The sequence below is a fragment of the Podarcis bocagei genome (genome assembly GCF_964188305.1).
Source record: "Podarcis bocagei genome assembly, chromosome: 8".
Classification (NCBI taxonomy): domain Eukaryota; kingdom Metazoa; phylum Chordata; class Lepidosauria; order Squamata; family Lacertidae; genus Podarcis; species Podarcis bocagei.
The window spans coordinates 26,272,868-26,292,070 of record NC_138133.1 but is presented as its reverse complement, the minus strand read 5'-3'; the positions used below and the strand labels follow the sequence as shown (position 1 = coordinate 26,292,070).

Genomic DNA, 19,203 nt, shown 5'->3' with positions numbered 1-19,203 from the left:
TTACACTGCGTTTTTGTAACCCAGCAAGGCAGTGTACAACAAATCAAAAACAAAAGAGCATAAACACATTAAAATCAACAGTAAAGCATAATAAAAGAAAACATTAAACAAGCAACACCATTAGGAAATTTTAAAGGCCAAATGAAAATATGTGACTTGGCACATTTTCTAAAAGCAGAGATCTATGCAGTGATTCTCAAACCTTTTTCTCTTGGCCACACTTTCAGAATAAAAAATTGTTCGTACCATACTGATTTTTTTTATTGATAACAAATACATTGGTGGGAAAAAGGCGCAACTCCCGGCAGCGCTTGATTTATAACATAGAACACAATTCCTTTATAATATCATGAGACATCCAGAAAGTATAAAATAATGCAGCTACATAAAAGCATGAATTCCTCCCAAAATTTAATTACAAACAAGCCTCTCGCATTTATTACCTTAAATATGTATACAAACTCAATGAGAGGTGTGAGCTTGCTTTTGCCGGGTAATCTCATTTATATTAGGTCTAATTTGAGACGGACTCTCAACTCCTCATCAACACAGAGAATTATTTCTCTTTTCTGATCTTTCATATTTGTTGAAGTTGAAAATCCCATGGAGAACTGTAGAAGAATAGCCAATGCTATTCTCCAGCACTCTGTTCGAGTGGTGATTTTGGATCACAACTAGGATTGTCCTCAGTATCACTTGATGCTCTTGCTCTCATTTTGTAAAGATTTCTATCCATATTCTACAAAATATAAATAAACAAATTATACTATACTATTCTATACTACACTGAAATGTTTAAATCAGGGTTTCCCAACCTTGGGTCTCCAGCTGTTTTTGGACTACAACTCCCACCCCTAGCAGGACCAGTGGTCAGGGATGATAGGAATTGTAGTCTCAAAACATCTGGAGGGCCGAGGTTGAGGAAGCCTGCGGTAAGGTGAGCACATTGAAAATGCACCTCTGGAGCCAATCCATTGCCTTTGTGTTTTCACCATGCCACCTTTCCCACCGCCTCTTCTCTCCTAGTAAGCACCTCCACACCATCTACGACCAGCTTTCACTAATCATAGTTAAGATTAAACACAGTTTAGTGTTCAGATGACACGCTAAACTGTTGTTGATCTTAAATGGAAGTGAAATCTTCCAATCTCCTCATGGCCATTACAGATGGGAGGGAGGCGTGTTGGGTCGATGACGTGGCTCTTGCTCTCATTTTATAAAGATATCTATCCATATTCTGCAAAACAAACAAACAAACAAATAAAAAACCCATACTACTATACTATATTCTATATTATTCTATCCTATGGGACATGGGTGGTGCTGTGGATTAAACCACAGAGCCTAGGACTTGTCGATCAGAAGGTCGGCAGTTCGAATCCCTGTGATGGGGTGAGCTCCCGTTGCTCAGTCCCTGCTCCTGCCAACCTAGCAGTTTGAAAGCACGTCAAAGTGCAAGTAGATGAGTAAACGGCGTTTCCGTGCACTGCTCTGGTTCGCCAGAAGCGGCTTAGTCATGCTGGCCACATGACCTGGAAGCTGTCGCCGGCTCCCTCGGCCAATAAAGCGAGATGAGCGCCGCAACCCCAGAGTTGGCCACGACTGGACCTAATGGTCAGGGGTCCCTTTACCTTTTTATTCTATACTACACTGAAATGTTTAAATCAGGGTTTCCGAAGCTTGGGTCTCCAGCTGTTTTTGGCTACAACTCCCATCCCTAGCAGGACCAGTAGTCAGGGATGATGGGAATTGTAGTCCAAAAACAGCTGGAGACCCAAGGTTGGGAAACTCTGGTTTAAATGTTTATTTGATTGTCCTTGAATCTTCCTGCCACACTTGCCATTCTCCCTTGCCACACCAGTGTGGCACACCACACCCTTTGAGAACCACTGCTCTATTTCACAGTTGGAGTGAAAGGAGAGGACAGCCCTCTGTAGGTGGTGGCATCCTCAAAAGAGCCTTTTCTGCAGATCTTAGTAACTGGACAGGTTGCATCATATTTCTAAGGCAACCCGAGCCTTTGACCTATCACCCTCTAGCTCCTCAATGTCTTCTAGAAACCAAGTCACAGATTCCTTGTAGTAACATCATGCATTTTCCGTGATTGTAGTCTTTTGACTAAATTCAAAGTTATTTTAAGCTACGAATTCAGGGCTTAATTATGGCAAGGAGACCTACAGATGTTTCAGAAAAATAAGTAATTGTAGGGTTCAGTGTTCCAAATCACAATGCGCAAACAGGTTTTTAGCATATAATTTATTTTTAAGCTTTAACAAAGAGGGAAAAGAAGAAAAATTATAGACTTGAGGTCATGGAGCACACAGCCTTAGAATTACCCATTTCTCCCTGCCAAGAACTTGAGGCTGGCATTGAGCAAGAACCTGTTTGTGCACTACCGCTGTAAAAGCTGCTTAAGCTGACACATTTACTGCACATTTAATGTCACATGTTCACAAACACGTATCAGTGCAGACAGTAAAAGGAAGGTTGGGGGAAATCTTCAATCTGCACAAGTGTGTGTAGCAGTAGCCCAATAACCACCATCCCCTGTCTTTAAACTGAAAACAGGGTATACTTAGGGGTTGGTCAAACTGGCCCCCACCAAGAGTGCAGGCCTGGGGTGAGTGAGCAAAAATTGCACCTCTGCTTGGCACCCCAGGCCAGTTACAAGGCTTTCCTGTGGCGGTGGAGGGCGTGTGTGCACATGTGTGCAAGTAGACGGTCAGGCTCTTTCCCAGTCCAGATGGTTGTAGTCGCAGGAGGCAGGTACTGGCCAGGGCATGTGAATCCACTCTCTCTCCCTCTCCTTCCAGGTTTGGTCAGATGCCACGGCTGTAGTAGCCAAGTGTCTTGGACTGGCTAGATGCAGAGGGCTGGTGGGAGGCACCAGCTGGGGAACCCCCCAAGAGGAGAAGGCTCATAGCCAGGGGACTGATGGTGGGATGACGATGAGTGGTCAGAGGCAGACATGGGTGTAGCCAGGATTTTTGTTAGGCGGGGGCAGCCAAAGCTGTTGAGCCCCCGTCCTGCACTGATGTGACGTGAAGTAGGTGCTGATTTCCTGCAGGATCTCATCAAAGTCTTGCAAGATGTCAAGGAGAGCAAACTTATCTCATGAGATATCATTATTATTATTATTATTATTATTATTATTATTATTAATACCCCGCCCATCTGGCTGAGTTTCCCCAGCCACTCTGAGTGGCTTCCAATCGAGTGATAAAAACAATACAGCATTAAATATTAAAAACTTCCCTAAACAGGACTGCCTTCAGATGTCTTTAAAAGAGAAGATAGCTACTTATTTCCTTCACATCTGAAGGGAGGACATTCCCCAGGGCAGGCGCCACTACCGAGAAGGCCCTCTGTCTGGTTCCCTGTAACCTCACTTCTCGCAATGAGGGAACTGCTAGAAGGCCCTCGGCGCTGGATCTCAGTGTACGGGCTGAACGTTGGGGGTGGAGATGCTCCTTCAGGTATACAGGACCAAGGCCGTTTAGGGCTTTAAAGGTCTGCACCAACACTTGTGAGTGAGATCTTTCGAGCGCTATCAGGGATCCTGAACTTACAGCTGTCAGTTCTCTGAAGGAAGTCCAGCAAGGACCCACTGCCCAGGTGGGGCCCGCTAGCTCGGGGAGGAGGTGTGTCATTCCTCAGGTGGAGTAGACTCAGGACAGGGGAGGGTCACATGCCTCGTTGAGCCCAGAAGGTATAAAAGGAAAGCCGTCTTGGCCAGGCCTGTGTCCTGGCCCCAACCTGCCAGGCCACCGGCTTGGCTGGGGGTTGCTGAGCTGTTTGCATGGGGCTGCTGCCAGGCTTGGCCCACCTGTCTGCCAGCTGCAGCCAACAGTGGTAGGCAATATGCCCAGGCAGGAGCTGCCCATGCCCAAGGGTGGGGAGGAACCTAGTGACTACAGAAGCAAAGTCTACATCGACCACGCCACCAAAACCACCAGCTGGGTTGGCCCGCAGGACAGGTGAGAAAAGACGGCCAGGAGGAGAAGCGAGGCGGCTGAACTCCCCTGGGCCAGGAGACTTGGGGCGAAGCTTGTGGCTTCAGATGGCTCCATCTTGCCCCTCTTCCAGTTACGTTCAGCGGCACGCAAAGACGGGGAGCGGGGACGTGGTTGTGAGAGAGTGAGAAGAAGAGGAATCTGACGAACAATGAGGGACGTGGGAATTGGGGCAGCAAGTGTGAATTTGGGCCAGGGCTCAACTGTTTTCAGTGCCTGGTCTGCACTCTGGGAGATGCAAAACTGTAGTAGAGTCTCTGGGCATGTGCAGAGTGCCTTTCCCTTGGCCCTTAAGCAACTATAGATTTTGTGCACACACAGTGGGGAGCGTTGGCCCCTGCCCACTGGAGAATAGCATTTTTTCCCCTGGGGGAGGCGCAGATGCAGCTCCTTGCCAAGGGGGCACAAGGGAGCCTAGGTACGCCTTTGACTGAAAAGGCCACTTTCAGAGAATGCTTTGCCTGTTACTTCTCTGGTTCAAATCACCTTCTTCTAAGGCAGCTTCTCCTGTTAATGAAGAGCCATCAGGCTACCATTGCATATAACAGGTAGTTTGGCCTTAAGCCATTCCAAATTTAAATGTGAGCTAAAATTAACTAGTATGTGGTGTTCCCGCATACTTTCCTGTTCCCGGTAACTATCCCCTCCTGCCTACCTTCCTAACTGTAGAGAATCGCGAAAGCTGTTTTCTAGCCTTCTAAAATAGCAATGAGAGACACAAACCCATTGATCTAATCATGAATATCTGCCCTCCCTGACTGAGCTAATTGGAAGGTTCTGCTGTAGGGACCGTAGTAGCCGTGTTGCACTGAACTGCTTGAAGGTTGAACTAATGAGTTTAGTGCTCATTTAGAATGTGGCACATGCAATCCATCTAGGAGGAACAACGTTTCCAATGCTAAATGTAGAACTAAGAGCTCAGTGTGAATACAGATAAAGTGGCGTGCAACATCTTTTGCAAAGTGAAGGAATGCTTTAAGAACGATTTTTTGCAAAGAAGATGTACTGCATGATTCATGAACTCTCTAATGCTGGGTTTTGGATGGTCATTTATTCCTTGAGAATACAGTGGTGCCTTGCAAGACGAAAAGAATTCGTTCCGCGAGTCTTTTCGTCTTGCGATGTTTTTATTTTGCGAAGCACGGTCCGTCACAACAGCGCCTCTTCAAGCGGCTTTTTAAAAAAAGCGCAAGATGTTTTCGTCTTGCGAAGCAAGCCCATAGGGAAATTCGTCTAGCGAAGCAACGCAAAAACGGAAAACCCTTTCGTCTAGCAAGTTTTTCGTCTTGCGAGGCATTCGTCTTGGGGGGCAGCACTGTATTCAGGACTGTAGACTACTACCCAGATCCTAAATGTTTGTAGTAGTCACATCTCCTTAGAATTCCACTATAGGGTAATTTCATAGTTACTTCATACTTTTGTGCAACAATTAAAAAGTTCTGTCTTTTGAACATCATTGGTGATGCTGCAAGGATTAGGATCTGCCCATAAGACCGCGTACAGGTTCATAGTGGAATTTTGAGAGCAGCCAGATGCAAAAGTTATGTAGAAGAGGGAATTTCAGCATGTATAACTTGCGTGACAGGGGCAACTGGCCACCCTAGTGACAGTGTGCTCAGTTTGTTTGAGGTGCTCGTGCAACAGAGAATTATTGATCTCAAATGTAACAGAAAAGCATTGTCCTTTCAGTATTGCACACAGCTGGAGATACAGTGGTACCTCAGGTTACATACGCTTCAGGTTACATGCGCTTCAGGTTACAGACTCCGCTAACCCAGAAATAGTGCTTCAGGTTAAGTACTTTGCTTTAGGATGATAACAGAAATTGTGCTCTGGCAGCGCGGCGGCAGCAGGAGGCCCCATTAGCTAAAGTGGTGCTTCAGGTTAAGAACAGTTTCAGGTTAAGAATGGACCTCCGGAACGAATTAAGTACTTAACCCGAGGAACCACTGTACTGCTTAAAAGTGTTGGGCTTCAACTGGTGGATAGTGATCCATGGGTGAATTGCACCATAGAATGGCCACCATTTATTTTCTATGTTGGCATGTGCGCTGCCTTGCCTGTGTGATTGAGGCAGCCTGGGCTGCATGACGACAACATGCCCTGCATGCATGCCCTGTGGCATGCAAACATGATGTTAGCACGCCCTGCGCCGTGTGTGCATGCCGCAGGGCATGCTGATGTTGCTTTGGTCTCTTTAAAACAAACAGAAGGTGGGAAGGATCAGGTGCAAAGGATGCCATTCGAGCTATTGGTATGTGACAGTGATAAAAAGGTGCGCCCAATGCAACCCCCATGCAGCTGTTAAGGGGAACAGCCTGCAGTTCTAATACTTGTACAGTAGAGATTGCATCAGGTACATATTTCATTAGCCTTGCACGGCAAGCTAAACCTGCTGAAATTCCTTCTTTAGTACAAAGGTGAAGGAGCTCTGCAGAAGACTGACATACACTTGTAAGTAAGCTAAATTCAGTCCCCAGTGCCCAAACTGCAATCAGGGTTGAAGATTAATGATTTAAAAGGCAGTAGGTCCAACGGAGTTCAGTGCAGGTCTGCTTGCTTGTTCTCCCCCCTGCCCCCTTCTAGGGTCTGAGGGACAGCTGTGCTGCTTCTGTTTTGCCTCTTCCTCTCTCTGTTGGTTGGTGTGTGCGTGTCTCAGAGTCTGTCTTTTTTGGGTCCTCTTCCCTATTTATCTCCTGGAGCCACTGTCAACAATTTGTGAGTACGTACACAGAGAAATCTGCATTAAATGCTGGCAATTTTTCATAAAATTGTTATTTAATTGAGAATTAGTGGGCTTAATTTATGACTGGAAAAATGAGAATGAGAGACTTAATTGGCAGATACCTCCATCCTTACACTCGGGTAACTGAATAGCAGGGATGGGCCTTCCAAATGTTGTTAGACGACAGCATCCATCATGGTGGTTTTTTAAAGTGGCATATAATAGTTCCAAAATAAAATAAAGAACAATTGGCAACGCTGCTTGGGGCTGATGGGTTTGAAAGTCCGACAACATCTGGAGGGTCCCAGGTTTCCCTACCCTGGTGAGTAGAATTGCAGTCTTAGTAAGATCTAACAACTTAAGTGGGCCTTTAGATGTATTTGAGAAACAAAGTAAAGGATGTTATCATTTTCTGCCATGACCCTGAAATGACAATTTTAAGTTTCTAGCTATATGGAAGTTACAAACCTAAGGATGTGAAGGAAAATGTAGAATATGTAATCGGCATAGGTTGTGGTGATTTTTGGATGTGAAAATGTACAAGAATGCCTTCTGAGCTGCTGTGTGGATATCCTGTTCCTTTGGTTCTACAAGATTGCCTTATTTGTAAGATTGGGGAACTCAAACCACCTTGCAATTTGAAAATCCTTCCCATGCTTTTGGAATGGGACAGAAGAAAGTACGTGTAAATCTCCACCCACACCCATCCTGGGTTAATGGAGAGTGCAGAGGAAACCTGCTTTTAAAATGTATTTGAGAACGATCATGCTCTTGATTGTAAAAAAAACACAAAAACTTTTATTAAAAAACAAACCCCTACTGCGAATCAATGGTTTTGAGTGCCTTTCAGGGACTTTGGATCTATTCTATAAACAGGGAGCTGTATAGTCTTCAAGTAAATAACTCACAAATGGTTCTATTGAACTGAGTTAGCCTGCTTCGGATCTTGTGACTTGAAGACTGGAGTTTTACGAGAGCTCATCTTGAAGACGGTAGCAGTGGGTGATCTGAGAATACAATTGCTAGGGGGGAAACTAATGGACCATGTAGTGTTATACTAGAACTAGCAGGTAAATGGGGTCTTTACTGCTTCATTTGTTAGAGCTGAAAGAGTTTCTTAAGGATTAGATTTGTTGGGGGAATTGAGCCGTTTGTTTTCAATGGGAATCCAAAATTGCTCTTTCAAGAGCACTAAGCATCTGTTTTGTCAATATTTGGGGCTGTAAGAGTGAAACTTATGTACCTCACTTGAAAATGCAGGGTTCACAACCACCATTTACTCTTATGCCATGTAGTTTCTATGCTAATGATTTTCAGACTTGCTGTCCTCAGGGAGCCCTTTGCACGAGAACATTTCTGCCTCAGAACTTTTTGTCTCTGTTGGTGATTCTGGGGAATGTCACAGAATGCACACAAAGGCTACTTTCAAGAGCTGTTGAACTCCATTTTAGTTAACAGTGTCTGTGGCAGGAGGGTTATTTGTCCAGTTCCTAGCACACTTCGCAGTGAAGGTTGTCAGTCAGCCGTTATCTTACTAAGTCAGAACAATAAAACCACGTCTTGTCAGGTAACCAATACAGTGGTACCTCAGGTTAAGTACTTAATTCGTTCCGGAGGTCCGTACTTAACCTGAAACTGTTCTTAACCTGAAGCACCACTTTAGCTAATGGGGCCTCCGGTCGCCGCCGCGCCGCCGGAGCACGATTTCTGTTCTCATCCTAAAGCAAAGTTCTTAACCTGAAGCACTATTTCTGGGTTAGCGGAGTCTGTAACCTGAAGCATATGTAACCTGAAGCGTATGTAACCTGAGGTACCACTGTACTTGGGATCTGAAAAACCAGGAAACTTCCTGGTTCTGTCCTGGCTCCACTCCCAGATTGCCAAGTTCTTTACAAACCCTTCCTGTCCTTGTGGTGGCTCCTGTACCCTTCAAAGAGACCGTATTTTTAAAAAAATAAGAAGTTGGTAAATTAATTTGTAATTTTCAAGCCTGTGTGGTGAAGTGCCTAGAATGCCAGGCATCAGAGACCACAGTTCAAATGCCCAGTGGGCTTGAAACTCACTGACCATGGGCCAGTCATCAACAGTCAACCTGATCCTAGAATTGTAGAGTTGGAAGAGACCTGAGGGTCATCTAGTCCAACCCCCGGCAATGCAGGAATCTTGGCTAAAGCATCCATGACAGATGGCCATCTGCTGCTTAAAACCCTCTGGAGAGGCCACCACCTCTTGAGACTGTTGAACAGTTCTTACTCTCTACCTTACAAGGTTGTTGCTAAGATAATGAGAGTGGGAGAACCATATATGCTGCCTTGAGCTCCTTAGGAGGAAAGTTGGGATGTTGTTGTTTAGTCATTTAGTCGTGTCTGACTCTTCAAGTCCCCGTGGACCAGAGCACGCCAGGCACTCCTATCTTCCGCTGCCTCCTGCAGTTTGGTCAAACTCATGCTGGTAGCTTCAAGAACACTGTCCAACTATCTCATTCTCTGTCGTCCCCTTCTCCTTGTGCCCTCCATCTTTCCCAACATCAGGGTCTTTTCCAGGGAGTCTTCTCTTCTCATGAGGTGGCCAAAGTACTGGAGCCTCAGCTTCAGGATCTGTCCTTCCAGTGAGCACTCAGGGCTGATTTCCTTAAGAATGGAGAGGTTTGATCTTCTTGCAGTCCATGGGACTCTCAAGAGTCTCCTCCAGCACCATAATTCAGAAGCATCAATTCTTCGGCAATCAGCCTTCTTTATGGTCCAGCTCTCACAAAGTTGGGATACAAATGTAATAAATAAGTAACTTCAACGATTTCGGAAGTTAAAAAAATAACCTGAATCTGAAATGCCTTTCCTTGTTTTAATTTACCAGTTGGCTTCAGCTAGGGGTGATTAAAGGTTTATGCTTTCTCATTCTTACTCTCACTAAATACTAATTATTCCTTAGACTTTGTAGTCATTGTATCCTCTTAAATTAAAATAGTTTAGACAGATGTAGTGGACGAGAAAGGTAATTAGAAGAGGATGCGGGGAGAGGGGAGATGGCGTCCAGGGTTCTGGAAGCAAATATAAGAAATCTTGTACTTTGCCTTTTTTCCTCTCCGAGGGCAGGACTGCTGCTGAAGAGAAGGTGCGTGCCAGAACTCGTTATTTCTATGCTTCCTAATTGCAGAGAGAGAGAGAGAAATAGCCAAAACAAGATGACAGTATACCAACTAATTGATTATTAAAGTATTATGTTTTTAATATAAAAGCCTTCCCTAACAAAAGCTTGGCACAGTGGAACTCAGGCCTGAGGAAAGATCATTAAAAGGATAAAAGAGAATCTGCTTTTCTGCTTCAGAATATATTGACAAGATTGTCTGGCGGGCATGCTATTCATTTGATAGGATTATCCGTAATAGGATTATGAACCATGAGATCTAGCTGTGAATTTATCCTGGAAAAAGAAGAACAAGAAGTGTTTCCCTTCCTGAAAAAGACGATCTGCTGAAATTATGCTTTGCAGCCAAATGCGCCAAGGGAATGGTCACACAAACCTTTCACTTGTTTATTTTTCATTCACACTCCTACATAGGTTTGCATTCATGAACACCAGCTTCAAAAGAAGTGGGAAACTGTAACTGTTGCTTGAAATATTGATCATGCACAATGAAATTAGGTGCAGAGATGGGTATTTCCTGTCTTTGTAAGGCACCAAGTCCATTGCAATGCAACGCCCACTTTTGTCTCGTAAGGATTTCCTGCAAGATGAAGAAGGGTTGTTGGCTGGCATCCGTCTGCCTCCGGAGACAATGGAAGAATGCACTTTTTGGGAAGAAATATATGTACCGTATTTTTCGCTCCATAAGACGCACCTGACCATAAGACGCACCTAGTTTTTAGAGGAGGAAAACAAGAAAAAAAATATTCTGAACGAAACAGTGGATGTATGATTTTTGTGGTTTATGCTATGGCCACAGACATGTGATTTGATGGTGAGTTTGGGGCAGCCCAATGCAAAATTCCTGAGAATCCATGTGGATCCGTGCTTTGTAACTACGTTTTTGCACTATTGCAGCCCCACAAAACAGTGGATGTGTGATTTTTTGGTGCAGGCTGTAGCCATGGACATGCTATGTGATCTGATGGTGAATTTGGGGTGACCCAATCTAAAAATCCTGAGGATCCATGGGCTTTTACCTCCCCCCTTCCAGGCAGCCTCCTTTATCGCTAGCCTCCCTTATCTCCCTCCTGATCCCTTACCGACCAGCTGTTTCCTTTCAACACCCCCTTCCCTCTTGTTTGCCTTAGTGTCTTTTCCTTAGGTGGAGCAGCTTTTTGCTCCTCCTCTTCTTCTAATTTCTCTCCTCATTGCTTTAGTCTTCCTGCCTCCTCTCTTTGCAAGTTTGCTGTCTTTACCTCCCCCCTCCCAGGCAGCCTCCTTTATTGCTATCATCCCTTATCTCATTCCTGAAAGGCAAACGATCAGCGCCTTTGTTTCAACACCCACTTCCCTCCCCCCCCCCAAAAGCATGATCTGCTTTTTGCCCCTGGGCAATTCTGCTCCAGGGACCACACATTCGCTCCATAAGACGCACAGACATTCCCCCTTACTTTTTAAGAAGAAAAAAGTGTGTCTTGTGGAGCGAAAAATACGGTACATGCCTTGTATCTCCCCCGCTTTGACCAGCTGCCTAGCTGATACTTTGGGGTGGCGCACAGGAAGTTGTAACCTGAACTCACTGTCCCCGTTGGAACAGCTTTGAGAAGGTTCTGTGAAGGTACCTATGGACCTTTTTGCTCTCCTTGCATGAACTTAGATCATCTCCTTCCAGGAGCAGAGGACATCTCTTCACACTGCTCCACTGGACCAAGTTCCAGCCACCTGCTGGAGAGAGATTGTGGGTAAAGGGAGCATAGCCGACTGCATCCTGTTTTGTTCATTGCACATACCATCATACCACGATAGTCCTCTATATTTTGTAGCATTGCTTTCCTGATTGGATCACTTCCAGCTAGCATTACCCAATGATTTTTCCGCTGTAAGCTCTGTGCAGAATTGTGATTGATTTTTCCACACTTTGTGGGCAGCGGGTAATAGTGATTTGTTTACGTTGACACCCCATGATGTTCTGTCTACATTGGTGGGCATATCATAGCTGTGTAGGTGGGAAAGGGATACCATTTTAAAATAAGGTTTTATTATAAGCTATTGTAAGTTTAAGTTAAGTCTGCTGCAACTGGATTTCTTATGGACAGTTCCAATCCTGAATGTGTTGGATTTGTGACCATTATGCTCATTTGCCTTCAGTAAAGCTCTGCTGGATGAAATATTAATTGCCTCTGGTCTATTTTGGGGAAATCCTGCAGCGTGTTTTAAGTTTTTACTCTGCTAACTATACACTGGTTCAATATTGAGTAGACTTCCATGACATGTCCCGCCATACACCCCATTTAAGCCACCTCTCGCAAAAACTGTTGTATGATTCAGTGTGGGAAGATTGGAAAGTTTGTTACTCGCTAGACCAGTGGTGTCCAAACTTTTTTCTAAGAGGGCCAGATTTGATGAAGTCAGGGGCCATGAGGGCCGAACCAAAGTTGATGACCTTTTTTTAGGATTGAAGTTTTTGACATTTTTTATGATTTTACCCCAAAGTTGTTTTAGGATTGAGGTGGGTGAGTTTTTTTAGGATTGAAGTTCTTGAAGTTTTTTAAAGGATTTTACCCCAGGAAATAAACTGCCACAGGGGCCGGATTAGGCCCCCGAAACGGACTTTGGACTTTCCTGCGCTAGACCATGCTTGACTATCGCGTGCAAAACTTTTTGGAATGCCCTTTAACCTGCTTAACATTGCCCTGTGTGACTTGGCACAGTTGCTTAAGAGAACAGCCAGCTTTGCTGCAGAGCATAGGCTACAATCTTAAAACCCATTTACCAGGGAGTAAGCCTGGTTGAAAATTGAGTGAACATGCATAGGTTTGCCTTTGTAGTGCTTTTTTCTTTTTAATGACACCCTAGCTGTATAGGATCTTAGGCTATGTCGATGATAAATTCTGTAAGCAGGGACTCACTATCATGCACATAATTACACTCTCTTGCAATTTCCCAGCAGTTTTCCCCAGCTAAGCAATCACTCCTGCTGTGCAGTTTTTTTTTGAAAACTCTTTGTATTGGATTAAGGCCTTTAGTAGCCTTTTAGAAAATTGCTTTGATTCTGCCTGGCATCCTGGAAGGTCAATAGTCTCTTGATAAGACTATATCCCCCTTGGGGAATGGGGATAGCGGGGTTTTTGTGTGTTAAATGTTCTCTTCAGGGAGAGGTCATCATCCAGCTGTTAGGTCCCTGGTAGAAGTGCCTTCTAAAAACCAAGGATGTCTTTATTTATTAATTAGGGATTAACTGCCAAATAGAAGCTTGTTGTGTTATATGGAGATAAACTGAATTATTTTAAAGCCATTACTAGAGTGCCTAAGGAGGTAAATAAGGCTAACTGCCCAGAATTATAATGAAGTGGCCTGAGAGCCAGGATAATAAAGAACATGTGTCTGTGATATAGTTGAAAAGGGGAATGCTTTTAATCTTGCCAAGAATACAATTTTTTTTATAAGATATTTATTAAGATTTTCAAAATATTACAGAAAAAAAGGGAAAAAAGAAAAATACAGAATAAAAATAATTAAAAACAACTCAATCTTTCCGTTACTTATTTTTCATTAGCTTGTTTCCCGGACCTCCTCACGCCTCCCTTTTTTGTATTCCAATTCAGTTTGTTGGTTCAGCAAATCCTTCCCCTCTTTGTTTATGCTAATCTTTAATCTTAAAATATTGTAACATCTTAAAATATTGTAACATCAAGAATACAAATTTTAGAACACAGATTTTTTGTTTTTTTAAGGTTTCACTTGCTACTAATCGATGCACCTCTATAGTTCTGACATTCTCCATGCATTCATTTTGGGAAGATTTTGATGGGACAGAGATTCTTGGCGTTCTTGGTGTAGTATTTATAAGGCCAAATGCTGAACAGAAATACTTAAAGCAGTGGTGTCTCCCCTGCTTCCCTCACCTGATTCAGTCAGTGTTTTAATCCAAATTACGAGCAAATACACCATTGCAATTTGCTGACGAGACAGGGCTCAGCGCAGAAGCAACCTAGGCACATGAGTCAAGGATTGGGAACCCCTAGAGCTCTAGATGATGTCAGATTCCAACTCCCATCAACCCCAACCAGCGTGGACCAGTGGTCATGGATAGTGGGAATTCTTGGAGGCCACAGATTCCTTGTGTGTGAAATGTGAGTGGGGCAGGGCAGGAGGAAGAAGAACCCTTGTCTTCTCTCTCGTTTTCATTCACTGGCCTGAAAGCAAAACAGAAACTCCAGCTGGACTGCGTATTTTTTGGATGGGTGTGTATGGAATTCCTACTTGAACGACATCCCTTTCATATACGTTTTGCTCCTTTTTGCTAGCGTCCCAACAAAATCCACGAGTTAATGTTTACACAGAAGATTGGCTTACATACCAGTAATCTTGTCCAAAGGTTAATTGGACCGCAGGTTTCGCCATGATTTTCCATGCAGCTTTTTTTGTATTGTACTTATTAACTGGTCTTGTATTTGAAGGCTTTTGAACACTTGACGAGTAAGTAACTTAAGTGTTGATGTTACGATCCACTGAAGATTTGAATGCAAGAACTGAATTGATTTTATTTCCTTTCTCTCCCCCCCCCCCCCAGCAGTCCAGTGTATGGCCTTCATTTCCCTGCGCTACAATTACACACTACTAAATCTACCATGAAGTTCAGCCAGGAAGACTTTGAAAAGGCCAGAGAGCAGCTGAAGCTTTTGAAGACGGATCCTGGCAACCAAGTCAAACTGAATATTTATGCATTGTTTAAACAGGTAGCTCTGTCCGTTTTCAGTCTGTAAAATAAATATAGCTGCACTGGAGAAATGATTGTTGGAACAGTTTGGCTAAGCCAGTCTGCTGTTTCAGCCGAAGGGTTGCTTAAAAATGCACAGTCCATTGCACAAAGTGTGCTTTTCTTTTGAAAACTGCTAGTTTATCAAGCTGAAGCAAGCTTTTCCTAGTTGCTCTCTTGAGTTTTTCTTAAACCCCGTTTCCACCTCTGGACTCTACAAGCATATGTAACAAGAGAACTCTTTCATTTGGTGCTGCTTCCTCACACAGGAAAGTCCCACAGATGTTGGAAATGATAGTATATTAATGTGTTAGTTGTATATATTTAGTTATGGGGGAGGAGTCTCTGGAATTCTTACCATGAACCCCTGTTGACATTTTTGGATCTGGTCCTTCTCTGCTTACCTCATGTTATGAGGCAGAGTAATTCAACAGCCAGGGAGAGAGGCCTTTCTGGTACTGGGAAGTTTTTAATGTATGATATTTTAGTGTTTTTTGGTTTCTATGGAAGCCGCCCAGAGTGGCTGGGGAAACCCAGCCAGATGGGCAGGGTACAAATAATAAATTATTATTATTATTATTATTCCCTATGAACTCCCTATGGAAGTCACAACTATCTCCATTTTGGCCTTTCAAAGGACCGTGAGACCTGCATATATTTCAGGTGATTTTTAAGAGGCTTTGATGAGGCTGTGCTCCGAACTGCATGGAAGAGCAGAGAAATCTTATTGCAGTAGTGGGTGTATCAAGTGGAATTAAGAATCCAGAAATTTGTTGCGTGCCTTTTGTTGATTTCATCAGAATGTTTAGTATAGGGTGTATTTGATTTAAATCAAATTGATTTAAATCACCAGTCAGTAAGACTTGATTTAAATCTTTCTTTTTACATTAAGACTCATTCTTGCTGGTATAATCTTAATATTTAAAACCAGATGAAGGTTTCATTTTTGGAGTATTATTATTTTGGAATAATAAATTTTCATAGTAGTTTTTGCAGTTATATCAATAATTACTGATTTGGTTATACTATTAGAAATACATAGACAGATAATTATGAAATTATTGTGAAGTTTAATCAGTTAACTGTTTATATTTGGACAACTTTTCTGCTATACTTTATTGGAAGGAAAAAATAATCATTAGTAACAATTTAAACAATTTGTTTAACTAAAACAATAACATTATAGCACATGTATCCATGTTTGCTACCTAATGTGGTTAAACAATTAAAAAAAAACAACTTAGACTGAGTTTTAGCACACATGGAATACTTAAAACAAATCCTTATTTCCTGATGAATAGCCTTTGTACTATAATGTAACTTGAATAGAAAACTACCTTTAGAAACATTTTTCCTCCAAAAGCATTTTATTTTAAAAATCCAATGTAAGTAAAAAAAAAATCTGTTTAAATAAAAAATCTGATTTTTTAAACAAAAATAATAATTGATTTTTATCCACCCTGGAAGTCTTAAAATGCAGACTGCTTTTCATAATAATTTTGAAACATACTTGATATTCAAGTATTGATTAGCAGAGTGTATAACGACCACATTTGCGTGTAGCACTAAACTATGGTGTGGTACTGTGTGGGCCTGTCCAAGCCCAAATGAAGCATCGAGTTCACATGCTCCCTCTCCCTTCTCCTTCTCCGGCATGACCAAGAGAAGGACATCAGGAGAGCTCAGTTTCACTTAAAAATAATCCCTTGCTTAACATTAGATTCAAACCAGGGAGCAACAAACTCTGGTAAGTTTCATAACAAGCCAGTTTCAAACCATGGGTTTTGAAGCTGGCCTGTGAAACGTATCAAAAATTGTTTTGAACCAGGATTGGTTGGTATGCAACAGTAAGATGAGATTTATTAAAAATACAATCATACCTCGGGTTGAAGTTGCTTCAGGTTGAGCGCTTTCGGGTTGCGCCCCACGGTGACATGGAAGTAACGGAATGCGTAACTTCCGGGTTTTGCCGCTCGCGCATGCGCAGATGGTCAAAATGACGTCACACGGAAGCAGCGAATTGCGGTCCGCAGATGCACAGTCGCAGGTTGTGTTCGCTTCAGGATGTGAACAGGGCTCCGGAATGGATCCTGTTCGCATCCCAAGGTACCACTGTAAAATGAAACTGCTGGAATCATTGGCCTGGTTGCATGGGAGTAAGGGAGCACATCAGTCCAACATTTTGCTTGGGCTCAGTCAGGCTAGTCTGCTATGATTTAGCATTATGTCTGAGTCAACCCATTGAATCCATGTGGGTGCTTCTATTCTTTTTCATTGGCTAATCAGTGTAAACTTACTCAAATGGTTAGATTTTTCTTTCTTTCTTCTTCACATAGGCTACTGAGGGCCCCTGCAAAGCTCCCAAACCAGGAATGCTAGACTTTGTCAAAAAGGCCAAATGGGATGCGTGGCAATCACTTGGCAATTTGCCACAGGTGAGTAATATGCTACGAAGGGCAAATTCGGCCTTTGTGTTATTTGTAGACCATCTTTCAAAATTAAAAGTTCTTCCCAGGGCAGTTCACATAATATATATCAAATAGGGCCGTGCACTGTCCACCCACCTCCCCTACTCCAGGGAACATCCCGGGCAGAATCAGTTTTGGGTGGGGCTAATGTTTCATTAGGGATTTTCACGGGAGAGGAATGAGATCCTGTGTCTCCTTCCTACCTCCCTCTCATCTGAAAGCAGGAGGGTTCAATCCTGTGGGGTGCTGCTTCTTGCCTGCACCTTCCCTGTGGAGAGCATGCTGGTGAAGCCTCTCCAGGCTTCCAAGGTAGCTGCCTAAAGGCGACTGAACGCACCTTGAATGGCACCTTGTTTTAGAAGGGGAGAACAAGAAAAAAAATTCTTCCCCTCTCTGCACAGCACCTCCTGCTGCTTCGCTGAAGGGGCACTGGGCAGAGAGGGGGAGATTTTTTTCCCCCTTGTTCTCCCCCTCTAAAACAAGGTGCGTTCTATGGTCGGGTGCGTCCTATAGAGCGAAAAATACGGTAATTGTTATTTGCTGATGTTTTGAGAGTTGATTTTATTGTGTGCTATTATGTTCTAATAGATTTTTGAATGTTTAACTTGATATAAGTTGCTATATTTTAAAGTTATGTTTTATTATGACTTTCTGTATGGATCAGATTATTATAAGGTGCGTGTTCCTCATTGTATATTTTGTTGCTTGTAGACTGCCTTGTGTTTAGCAATAAAGAAAGGCGGTACAAAAATTAAAAGTGAAATGAAACTACCGTATTTTTCACTCTATAACACACACCCGACCATAACACACACGTAGTTTTTAGAGGAGGAAAATCCGTAGGCATGCCACCCGTAGGCATTCCCTCCATAACACGCACAGACATTTCCCCTTACTTTCTAGGAGGAAAAAAGTGAGTGTTATGGTGCAAAAAATACGGTAAGTATCTTATTAAAAAATACTTTGAAGCTAGAATCCTTTACCTTGGTGCTATTTGCACTGTATTCACCATTTCGTATCTGGACCCTAGCTATATGTAATCCATCACCTGTTTTATTATATTTGGAGTGGGCTTCTCGTTGCAGGACAGCGCAAGACAGAAATACATTGAACTTGTATCCAGTTTGGTGGCTGCAGAATCTTCTCAGGTTGAAGCGACTCCTCCTGGCAGCAAGGCTGCCTATGAAACACTAGAGGTTTCTACTAAAGACAACATCACAAAGATTGTGTTAAACCGCCCCAAGGTGAAAAATGCTATCAGTAAAAAGGTAAGCTGGTTCATCGTACAGGTCACAAATCATTGGCTAACAAAGAAAGTGAGATGGAAATTTTAAAAAAGAGAAAGATCCAGCAGAACTTTTAAGAACTGAAAAGTAGAGGACAGATTACCTTCCCTTGTATTACCTGCTGCACTATCAATTTCATGTTTTCTTCCCTCCACGTTTTGCTCTCACTTTTTTCTTTCTGGGTGCTCTTTGTAATCATTCATATATATATATATATATATATATATATATATATATATATATATGTTTTTGGTGTCTTCGGGTGTCTTCCCGTGTAAGAGTTGGGGTGTCTAGGCGACGTTTCGACGAGGTCTCACTCGTCATCTTCAGGCTGGTGCTTTCGGCTTCTTGTTACTAGAACAGAGCAGGATCTCAGTGTTTGAGTTCCTATAAATACTGTTGAGGGGGTGTGGTGTATAGCCTCCAACGTTCTGGGCAGATAGGAAGTTCCTAGGTTAATGTGCCTTTTCTTCTTTTGTTCATTAATTACTTGAGGGATATCTTGAGTGATTACTTGAGTGATATTCTGAGTACCACTTAGGAGGGTCATTAGGTGTGGATTAGTTGCTAAAGCTTTCGTGTCTTGACCTCTTGAGCTTGTGAAGAGTTTTTCTGAGAAGATGGCTGTACTGCACTTAGTTGTGCTCTGGCTTGGCTTCGTGTATAGGGGCGAGCTGTGGTTTTGTGCCCTGTGCCAGCCAGATCTGTGCAATCCCTACACAGATCTGGCTGGCACAGGGCACAAAACCACAGCTCGCCCCTATACACGAAGCCAAGCCAGAGCACAACTAAGTGCAGTACAGCCATCTTCTCAGAAAAACTCTTC

General features: G+C 43.1%; 1 protein-coding gene across 4 annotated transcripts in view; it reads left to right on the top strand.

The window, feature by feature from the left end:
• The window catches only part of LOC308593798 (enoyl-CoA delta isomerase 2-like), a gene marked incomplete at its 3' end in the record, with an annotated part of 35,739 nt that overhangs the window by 4,558 nt on the left and 11,978 nt on the right, over nucleotides 1-19,203 (top strand). For 2 of the 4 annotated variants that reach the window (XM_081206502.1, XM_081206500.1), the window contains exons 2-4: nucleotides 14,441-14,603; nucleotides 16,960-17,058; nucleotides 18,177-18,359. In XM_081206502.1, coding sequence (XP_081062628.1) covers nucleotides 14,441-14,603; nucleotides 16,960-17,058; nucleotides 18,177-18,359 — 445 coding nt within the window. Of the gene's footprint in view, nucleotides 1-14,437; nucleotides 14,604-16,959; nucleotides 17,059-18,176; nucleotides 18,360-19,203 lie in introns of all 4 variants that reach the window. The other 2 variants (XM_081206501.1, XM_081206499.1) reach the window with 1 other exon arrangement.